This window comes from Parus major, chromosome Z (assembly GCF_001522545.3).
Source record: "Parus major isolate Abel chromosome Z, Parus_major1.1, whole genome shotgun sequence".
Lineage (NCBI taxonomy): Eukaryota > Metazoa > Chordata > Aves > Passeriformes > Paridae > Parus > Parus major.
The window spans coordinates 54,803,176-54,814,115 of record NC_031799.1 but is presented as its reverse complement, the minus strand read 5'-3'; the positions used below and the strand labels follow the sequence as shown (position 1 = coordinate 54,814,115).

The window sequence follows — 10,940 nt, the reverse complement described above, 5'->3', positions numbered from 1 at the left end:
GGCAAGTTCACTGGGTTTATCAGTCCACAAATGAATTTCCCAGTTACACGTAAGAGATACTATCAAATCTCCACCATCACTACTTGTTTGTATAATGAATTAAGGCTGTGATCCAGGTGACTCACTAACCACCAGCAGAAAGTGGCAGTAACCCATTAAAATATAAACCAATGCCAGTATCCTAATCTCTCTTCTCTCATTCATGCTCAGTGAATGTTATCTTTTTTCTTTTCTTTAAAGTAAGAGCTTAGAAGTATTTTTGAAAAAAAAAAAAAAAAAAAAAAAAAGTGTGTTTTGGTAAGTCAGGCTTCCTTCAGGGAGAATTCTGTGGCCACCAATTACAGCTGTAATAATGCAGTAAGAAACTTGCTCAAGTGACAAGATAAACCAATAATGCTCCTAGATCTTTTAAGCACATGACAAAAAAACACTTTAGAACTTTAGCTCCTTAGATCCTTAGAGTCTTGAGGTCTTTTTTCAAACTATTTGCAATCTTCAATTCTTAAATAGGGTATTCATCTGCTAAAAGAAAGGTAAGCTGTACAAATAGGGTATTCATCTGCTAAAAGAAAGGTAAGCTGTCCACGAAAAGCTGTTACAGCTGATAATATCTACCAAAAGATACTTCTCTTGCCTTACACTGGAAGCAGAGAAGTCACATACCAAACCTTTGTTTGGTGTGACATTCATCTAGGACTTACTTACTTTTTTATTTAAAGCTTTAAGGATTAATGTTTGCATATGAAAACCTTGGAGTTTATAGAAAGCAGGTAAATGCATGGCTTCTTCTGTGAAATATAATCTTACAAAACTACTGTAAACATTTTTCTGTGCTTTATTTTGAAGCTTTTGGCCTTAAATACTGTTCCATACGGTACAATGAAAATAACAGCATCAAAGCCACTTTGAAATGGAAGGTTGGTTGAATTTATCATTCCTCTGGGAGGCAATGTCATTAAAAATGTTACATGTAGTGACAATTAGATATACTGACATTTGTTCAGTATATAGAAAAGAAACCCTAACTAAGTGGGGCAAACCATGCCTAAATATTAATACAGAACAGACCAACTTGAAGGTTTAGTCTTCAGGAGCTTAACACAAGATGGGACATGTATAATGTAGCATTATCTGTGCTTACTCCAGGGCAAGGATCCTCATACTGGCTAGCAACATTTTCTAATGCAGCCCAGAAGCCTGCTGGCTTTGCCTGAGACTCAGAAAAAACCTTTTTTTTCAGACTGCAATATGTAGGAAGGCCATCTACACCTTAAGGGATGACATATTCTACAAGTTTGCAGGGATTTAAGAGCAGACAAATCTGAAGAAAGGAAATTGATAAAGGATTATTAAACACCCTAAGCTACAATACCACAAGATGTCACAGAGCTGTAAAACTGTAAGCCTGAAGAGATGGATGTTGCATGATGTATCACTGTGTGCTCCCTCTATCCTTAAAGCATCCCTTTTTGGCTACTTTCAAAGATACTAGGTTAGATGGGCCTTTGGGATGATGCAGGGCATCTCAAAATGCTACATGAATAGCACAGTTCAGTCATTTACCAAGTTTATGAATTAATCTGATTATGAAAGGTAACTACTGAAATAAACAACACTTAAAAATGAATTACATGTTCAGAATTTCTTTTTAATTAGATAGTAGGAAAAGCACCTGAAGCAGTATTTAATGTATTTTTTTATGTCAAATCCCAATCAGATGAACTCCCAATGTCAGACTGCGACATAAAAGTCAAATCTTTCTTAGTGTACAAGCTTTTTCCAGGTTTTCACATTCTTTCAGAAAGTGCAAGACACACGTTGAAGGATCCAGACATACCTACCAGAACAAAGTTTTAAAGACACCTTCTCATTTCTTCAAATTGGCAGTATAATCAGAGAACAGAGATCACAATTTAAAAGCACAATACTTTATTCTCTCCAGAAATTTTCATATTATGCTTACAACTGATGTGACTTTTCCAGCTATCCAACAGACTGATTAATTTATGAAGTTTCTTCAAACAGAAGAATCTTTTACTTTGTCTCAGTTGAGATGTTACAATACAGAACCTTTCTTTTGAAAACCAAATTCTCATATAAGTAGCTTTTTTTACATACAAAAAAACCCCTTCCAAACTCCTCTCCAAAGAATCTGTAATATTCCTACAGGGCACAAATTACTTATATAAAGGGTTCCTAAAAACCCTTTATTCACGTTTTATATTAGGGTATATTTCATGAATATACTGGCACTGGTGGCACTACATAATTGGACTTAAGAACCAACCCCAAATGGCCATTACATTAATCAACAGACAGCACACAAAATGAATGAAGCAATCTTGATATTCTAAGATGGTAAACAATAGCTGCAATTTTGTAGGATGCAAAGGACACGGACAATATAACAAAGATGTTCAAACAGCAGTTTAAAAAAATTTTTTTTGAACCTCCATATACATCTACTCTAGTCATCAAATTTAATTTTTTTCCCCTGGAATGCTGTAATTTGAGACACTTGCTCTCTGCGTCTCCTGCTTGCTTCCCATGAAGGATGAAGAGGCTGCTCCGCAAGTGCTTTCTTATTGTTGCACTTAATACCCCCTGAAGCTTTTGCAAATGGTTTCTTCTTGAGCTTTGTTTCATTTTTAAGGAAACCTGTGCAAATACAAAAAAAAACCCCATGAACTACATCATGAACATTCATAAAAGTATACAAACTACCTTGGGATTGCAGATATTTTCAAAAATTTCATAATGAGCCATGGGGAACACAATCATCTGAATATTAGCAGCAAGATTTCTTCATCTTGCAGCCTGGTAAATTGCCACTCACTAGACTGCAGACAGTTAAGATTTATAAATACTGCACTCACAATTTGTGAGCACATTCTAAACTTTTTTCTTCACAATAAACCAATGACTGTTGCACAATGTAACTCAGTAAGACTGGAATTATATCCTCAACCCAATGAACTCCAAAATGGTACTACAGAATATAAATGGAGTAAAATATTCCATATTCAGGAGCTATTGAGGAAATTACTGATGAGATAAGGTACTAGTTACATATCTAGTACTTTTACCTGTGCACAAGTCAACGCCAACTGCTTGACAGACAGAAAAAACATTTTCTGGTGTAAACCTTAAGTATTTCTAATATGAGAAAATAGAAAATAGCACACAATATCCACTAATTAAAATGAAAGCTGAACAGTTTGACCATTTTAACAACAAATGTTAAAGTATGTTCCATAAACTTGAAAAGAAATAAATTTAACACCCATCATGAATAGATGAAAATGTTTTTTTCCTCTCCTAATTTTACCAGGTTAAGTAATACATACCTGTTCTCTCATTTTTAAGAGGTTGGTCTTTAGTATTTCTAAAAAAAGAATGAGAAATTAATATTTTTCAATAAAATTGTAAGATTACAAACACCTGCAAATAAAGAATCATCATGCAATATCTTCTCAAACATAACATGCAAGCTTCTTCAATAGTGCTCCACCCATGTTAACAGTAGAAAGAGAAGAATTAAAAAGTGATTGACTTTGGGTGTAGATCTAGTTAGCATTCCTATGCATATATCAGGGCTACTGTGAATATAAAATATATGTATTTTCAAAGAACTTTAAGAAGACTAGTGAGTAGTTTCTGGGAAAATGTTGTAGGGTTTAATGGGCTGAAATTCTCTGTTTAGTAAGGACTATTAGAAATCACAGCCATTTCCATTACCATGACAAAGGGAGGGAATGGCATGGAGAAAAGGTTTACCTTCTGCTCTGAGATTTCTGATTGGTAGTAGACAAAGAACTGCAGAACACTGACTCCAGCTTGCTTGCTTTTGCAAGTGGCTTCCTCTCTTCCATGATCAGATCGTGGGCTGTCCCAGACACCGTGCTCTTTTCTGTCTTTGTTACATTTTTCTGAACACTACCCTTTCCTTTTGTTGAAGAAAAATTATTAACTGCTGCCACTTTTTTCTTTTTTTTCACTTTGCCAATGAAGAAATCATCATTGCTGTCACTGTCAGAATCTGATGACTCATTATAAAACCTCTCCTCAGTACTATCATCAAAGTACTCCTTTTCACTGGGATGCTCTTGGTCACTATCATCAATTATTTCTTTTATTGCATTTAATTTGTTCATACTCATATTTTCTTTCTTTTTTTGATAGCCAAGTTTCTTTTCTGTTTTGTTTTGAGTAATTGTTTGCATTTTTACTGCCTGAAATGAAGGTTCTTCTGGAGCATATGCTCTCTCCATTTCCACAGTTTTCTGCTCAGATTCACTCTCACAGAGCTCTTCAACCACCTTGTCAGTTTCTATTTTCATGCCTGATTTTGTTTTGTGTTCACATCCCTGCTGTTTCTGAGGCTGCTTAGAAGCTTGGTCATCCAAGCTGCTGTTGGAATGTTCTGCCGATTTAGGCTGTTCTTCTGACTGATCCTTTTTCATAGGAGTGGCTTTGTCTGGGTTCTTTCTTGCATCCTTAAAAGCTTTAACAGCAGCTGTATAAGGGGCAGAAAAATATTTTGTTGCAGCTACACATGAATTTACGCAAGTTATTTTTACATAAGAAAACATTTTTTCAACTTGTATGTGTTTGTATTGAGCATACTTTGAATGTCCTTATGAATTATTTACCAAACACATTGGACAAGAGATACCTTAGACTACAGTATCAACATAGTGAAGGAAAATCCTTGAAAAATATTATCAATTAAATACATGATAAAATTTGGGTTAAACTGTGAACTTCTCCTTCAAAAAATAATCTGCAGCTGATAATCATGTTTACTTAGGGTACTACTTTGTGTGTAAAATTGCAAATTAATATTAATTTGTTCATATATAATTAAATGGATATTTGATATGCTCTGTTATTAATGAAATAACTTTGTGATGTTACTACTAGGACTTGATCCTTTTTAACATTAATTTTAAGTGGGAAATTCCAATTTCAAGGAAACGAGGAAGGCTAAATAACCAGGAAAGATATCCTAAGAATTCTGAGGACAGCCTTCAGGGAAGATTAAGAAAGTAATTTGTAAAACCTTTTAGGTGTCTTTGAAAACCCATTGGTAATGATCCATTTATGTTCCTATTTAATGTAATTTCATTTTTAGAATTCCCATTTTAAGCTCTGTTTGTTCAACATCCTATATTAAATAAATGTCATGTTGCATACTGTCACACATAAAGCCATATAAACGGTTTCAAGTTTGTGGCTTGGTTCACTGCAGCTAGTTAGGCTAATTACCTAATTTTGTGGGTTTTTTACTTTTGTTCACGTCAGAAACATCCATGAACAAGGTAACACACCAGTTACAGATATAATAGAAAATTAAAGAAAATGTTTCATACCTTTAAGTTCAACGAATCTAGGCTTCAAGGTGGGGTGTGTTGCAAGTCTTGCCATGGCTCTCTCAGCTGCAGTACAGTCTGGCTACACAGGAAAATTCCAAAGGCATGAAGTCAAGAGAATAGTTAACTTACACAGTTCTGTGTCATTTACCCTACAATGCACACTAATGTGATTCTCACCAGGAACTGAATGAGAGGGAAGCTTATGATACTAACAAGTATTTTATTTTTCATGTATAACCGTCATTCTTTATGCATTAAAATCTGGCTGCCTAAACATTGACAGAAATGTAGCAGATGCTCAACATGTCATTTTTCTCAGGTACTGAACAGGTATAACATGATTTATGTTTTCTTTAAAACGTATCAGACACATCGTTCACTGATTTTACATTTACTATTTCATACAAGAGCAAAGAAAATTCATGAACTCACTGAATAAAGAACATACTGGTAGAAGGCATTCTGCTTGAAGTAATGCAACAGCTTGCCAAGAATTACAGTATTGATCTCATTAAAGTTGGCAAAACTACACAGCAGATATTGAAGGAATATATGTAAAATGTTAAAAGGCAAGGTCTAACTTGATCATAAAGACAAATAACCTTGAAGTTGAAGTGGTAGAATACTGGAATTCTGCAGATTGATTCAAAGCAGAAAGCAGAAATACGATCTTGTTGCTTCAATTTGAAAAAAAAAATAGTAATAAAATAAAAATAAATAAATAAACATGTAGTTTCTATTCTATTCTGACTTCCTCTTTTATATACTAGAAATCACAGGTATGACACGTTGTAAAAGCTCTCATTTTCACATTCTTGTCATCACTCTCCTTGAAAAACGAAATGAAACGTATCTAAGACTTTTCCAAAGACAGCTTTGTCTTCTATTCATTTTTCTGTGGAATTGCCTGTTTGTTTGTTTCCTTCTTTCTTTCTTATCTTCTTTTTTGAAAGGAGGAAAAGTAGGTCTAACAGATTTGTAAAACATACCTTTATCAGGAGGATTTCTTAAAGCCTGTAGTGGAATTCTCTGGAGAGAGTGGAAGAGACATACAAAAGACCTACCTTTCTCTCTTCTTCCTAGTGGTACTGCAATGGACACACATTCAAATTTTTTCTGTGATTTCAGCTTTGTGCTACGGAAGTATCACAGCAGAAGCTACGAGAACCAACAAATGATGGTACTCATAAAGAACTAGAGAAGTGGCCTGTGATGTAACCTGAGCTGATTTTGGTGCCATCAGCTCAACAAAGCATGCTGCCTCTCCTGTCCCAAGCAATCACCACAGCGGATGGAGCCCAAGCCACAGGTGTTATCTGGTAGATAAGTGCTACTGGTCCTGTCCTGGGATGGAGTTAATATGGTTCATAGCAGACAAGATGGTGCTGTGTTTTGGATTTGTGACTACAACATTTTAGGATTAGTAGCACATCAATGTTTTAGTTATTGCTGAGCAGTGCTTGCACAGCATCAAGGCCTTCTCTGTTTCTTGCTCTGCCTCTGCCACAGGCTGATGCCTCGTGCAGCTGATCCACATGGACCAAAAGGACATCAAGTCCTTTTCAAGTCATGCTTAGCAATAAAAGCTTGAGGTAGCAAAAGGGTATGGGGATGTTTGTGGTTATGACAATTATCTTCCCAAGTAACCATTATGTGAAGTGAAGCCCTGCTCTCTGGGATGTGGCTAAACATCTGCCTGCTAATGGGAAGTGGTGAATAAATTCCTTCTCCTTTCCTTGCACATACAGCTTTGATTTCCTCCATGAAATGTCTTATCTCAAGATAGAAGTTTTTCTGACTTCTGCTCTTGGGATGCTCTCCCCATCTCGGCAGGGGTGGGGTGAGTAAGCAGCTGCTGAGTACTTAGCTGCTGGTTGGGGTAAAGCCACAACGACACACATGATACCAAACACATCAGCAATTCACATTTAAAGCAGCTGATGTGATCCATGTAAGACTGCTCAGTGGTGAATATTACTTGTTTGCATGCCCATTTTCTTCCAGCAGAACTGTGTAACTATAAACAATTACATATATATTCATTGCATAAAGACAGATGGGACACTTTCTACCAACTACTAGTGCGGAGAGTCACTCTCAGTGCTCTGGTCTGAAGGAAACAGAGGAAAAGAAGGCACTACAAATACACCAGAGTCTGTACTTCGAAATGCAGAAATATTTAATTGGTTTGCCAACCATAAATCTTCTTCCTCAACCAGTGCAAAGCAAATCCCATTTTGTAATTATTTTGCCATAGTTCTAGAGCTTATTGTTGAGGGTTAGGTGTCCCTTTTTTTTTTGGTTTTGTTGTTCTGGCCTGCCCGTGGAATTTTTACCCATTATGTGCTGAGACAACCTAACTGTGGGTATTTAGTGGGTGATTGATAAAGGACAAAGAGTGGCCGGGCCCAGGGGGGAAGGGGGCAGGAAAAGAGGGTGGGGACAGTTTTGGTGGGCTTTCTTCGGCTTCGGGAAAAGACATTCGTTTTTGCTGAGTCGCGGAGCTGCTGCGGTGAAGAGAAGGGAATTTCGCCATCACCCAGACAGAGCAGCTGCTTCTTCTTCTCCCCTCTGTGTTGGCGGCCTCGCACCCCCTGTCCTGCCGGGACGTGTGGCAGTGCCAGCCACCACCGCGGAGCTGCTGATCCACCTCAGCCACCGGCCCAGGATCTCAGCTCATCCCTGCTGATCCACCTCAGCCACCGGCCCAGGATCTCAGCTCATCCCTGCTGTTCCAGCCGACTGTTCCTCGGAGCCCTGCAGGAGCACCAGGACTGACTGCCCGAGGGGTTTGTGAAAACAAAGCCTCTCCTCCATCCCTTCCCATCTCAGCCGAGAAAACTGTCCCGGGGTCCCTGGTTCTGTTTTCTTGTTAATGCTGTAGTTATTGTTGTTTGTTTGCCTGGTTATACCAGTAAAGAACTGTTATTCCTATCCCCAGATCTCTGCCTGAGAGCCCCTTGATTTCAAAATTATAATAATTCGGAGGGAGGGGTCTACATTCTTTCATCCCAAAAGAGGCTCCTGCTCTCCCTAGCAGACACCTGTCTTCTACAACCGAGACACTTATAAAATATACTCTATGCTCAGCCATATTTCATGTTTGAAATGCAGAGCATCTGGAAATTCTAGTACTTTCCCTCTTGTCTCTGCTACTACAACATTATTTCTTCAGGTCAAAAAACCCTGGAAAAATGATCTTCCTGAAGACTGTCTATAGAACGATGAACACTGGCCAGAGGGGACAGGTCAAAAGATGGGTCCATTTCCAAGGGCCACAGACTGGCTTATTTCCAGGCTAGCTTAGCTCTGAAAACTTGAAATCTGAATTTTTATCCCCATGTGACAGTGCTTCATGCTGCCACCAGATTCTTGGGACAGAAAGCTCACATTTCTGAAGATCATATGCTATTTTCTTTGGAGATTTTCCTATAGCTGGAAAATCTATTTCTGAACTTAATTAATACACTTTTTCCCTCAGCTACTTCCTGTGGGTTTTGAAAGAATATACCATGAAGTTCAAAAAGCAGAAGCAGCAGCTTCTGTGCAACATCTGGTGTCTTTTAATTTAAATATCTATAGAAAGATTTTAAGCATATATAGGCCAATCCATACAGAATAACCACATTTTTTTCCTTAGAGCCAAATACTTCACAAACACTACTCACACTGATAGCCACCAGTTAACAAACGCAAAATACGATATTCACATTCTCTCAAATTTCTCATTTTTCAGTGTATGGGTTTTTTGGTTTTGCTTTGGTTTGGGGCTTTTTTGGCACAGCCTATGCTCAATTTATTTTCCATCAAGTATTTTCCAGTATATAAAACCTTACAGAAATATAGACAATACAGGGAAAAAAAACAAAACAACCTAACAAAGAAATGTCAACTTTACATGCAAAACAAGAAATGTCTTTACAAGCAAGAACACTTCACCCCCCACTTCCCCTGGATGTTTAATTAGATACTAGAATTGTACACTTTTATTCTGACATACTCCTGTTACTTCTTGTTTTATTTTGCACTACTTATTTTTTATGTAAGAATGTGCTAGTACTTTCTACAGGAACATTCATCCTCCTTCAGTGTGCAATTGAGGAACTGGAAAGTGAACAAAGCAATAGGGCAGTGTATAGTCACACTTTAGAGTGAGGAATTTTAAGTTACTGTGCTGGTTAAGGCTGGAGTAGAGCTAATTTCCTTCAAAGCAGCTGGTATGGGGCTGTGTTTTGGATTTGTACTGGACACAGGGCTGATAATAAACACAGGTTTTTGTTACTGCTAAGTAGGGCTTACTCAGAGCCAAGGCCTTTTCTGCTTTTTCACTTCCACACTGGTGAGAAGTGCCTGGGAGGTTGGAAGGAAACACAGTGGGGCAGGTGGCCCCAGCTGACCAAAGGGATATTCCAGACCATCTGACATTAGGTCAGTACATGAAATGGGGGGTAAAAAGAGGAATGTGAGAATGAGAAGCTGGGTGTCTCATGGTCTTGAAGCAGATGGGATTGCAGGAGCTGAATGGTATGCCTTGGTAGTATGACTGAGACAAACAGAGCTCCAGGATGAATTGAAGGGCAGAAACCTGTGATTAATCTGAGAACATGAAATGTAGACTTTTGACCATTGCTTTATTCTGAATAATCTTTCTGTTCCAAGACTACTTTTGTCTGTACCCTGTCTGCTATAGTTATAATCAATACAAGGAAAGAGATCATACTTCTGTTCTTCAGTTGACTTTTGCACAAAACGGAATTGCCTCATTACAGATCTCATCAGAAACAAGCCTGTTGTTAGAAGCATATACTACTATAAGGACAACAACTAGAGTTTCACCTGGGCGAGAGTGCTACCAAACTGGTAATGCTTTGTGGCTCTGTGTCTGTCAATAGTCAGTTATTTAAAACAATGAAATTCAAATGGAGACAGTAAGAAACCCCACTGGGAAGTAAGCAGTACATGGCAAAAACCATGACACAGAAAACAACCTTGGAGAATGTCATACTAGTTTCTTTGAAGTCCAGTTTAATTTCAAACATTAATAATACCCTAATTTTAAGAAGAAGAAGAAGAAAAAAAGAATCAATACTAACTAGAGTAAGCATAAAAAGGTAACACCAAATTCTGGGCGAAAAAAAGACATTATTTCAATACCCTTTATAGCAGCTTGGGAGAAGAGCGCTATTAAAAAACGGCAAAAAAACAAATAAAAAACCAGAAAACCTGTTAATCCACACATTCTTTACAAAACTCTAACTAGTTACAGCTGTCCTTCATAACAGCAGATGTGATTAATGTGAAGTCACAGGGTGATTGAAGGTGCCAAACCATGGCTACCACCCAAGTCCATACCATGACCTCATACTACTTTGGAACAAGACTTGAGAGAAATTACTTTTAGACTGTGAACTGCAGCTAGTTCACCCTCTTGCTTTATGTCTGTAAAACATACAGCATGTGATTTGTGGCCATCAAACATGGTGAAGATTTTGGTATGGGAGGCAAGTGGTTAATTGTATCACTCATGGTAGCATTGCTGTCTCTCAGCTCCTGAGAGCAAGGGGT

The 10,940-nt window shown here is 37.7% G+C and overlaps 1 protein-coding gene across 1 annotated transcript in view; it reads right to left on the bottom strand.

Annotated features, from left to right (window-relative positions):
- Positions 1–1,906: 1,906 nt before the first annotated feature.
- The window catches only part of SRFBP1 (serum response factor binding protein 1), a 66,843-nt gene continuing 57,809 nt past the window's right edge, over positions 1,907–10,940 (bottom strand). Inside the window, exons 5-8 of the mRNA XM_015652838.3 lie at positions 5,373–5,454; positions 3,778–4,516; positions 3,348–3,385; positions 1,907–2,658 (exon numbers count right to left, since the gene is read on the bottom strand). Coding sequence (XP_015508324.1) covers positions 2,468–2,658; positions 3,348–3,385; positions 3,778–4,516; positions 5,373–5,454 — 1,050 coding nt within the window. The 3' untranslated portion in view covers positions 1,907–2,467. The remainder of the gene's footprint in view (positions 2,659–3,347; positions 3,386–3,777; positions 4,517–5,372; positions 5,455–10,940) is intronic.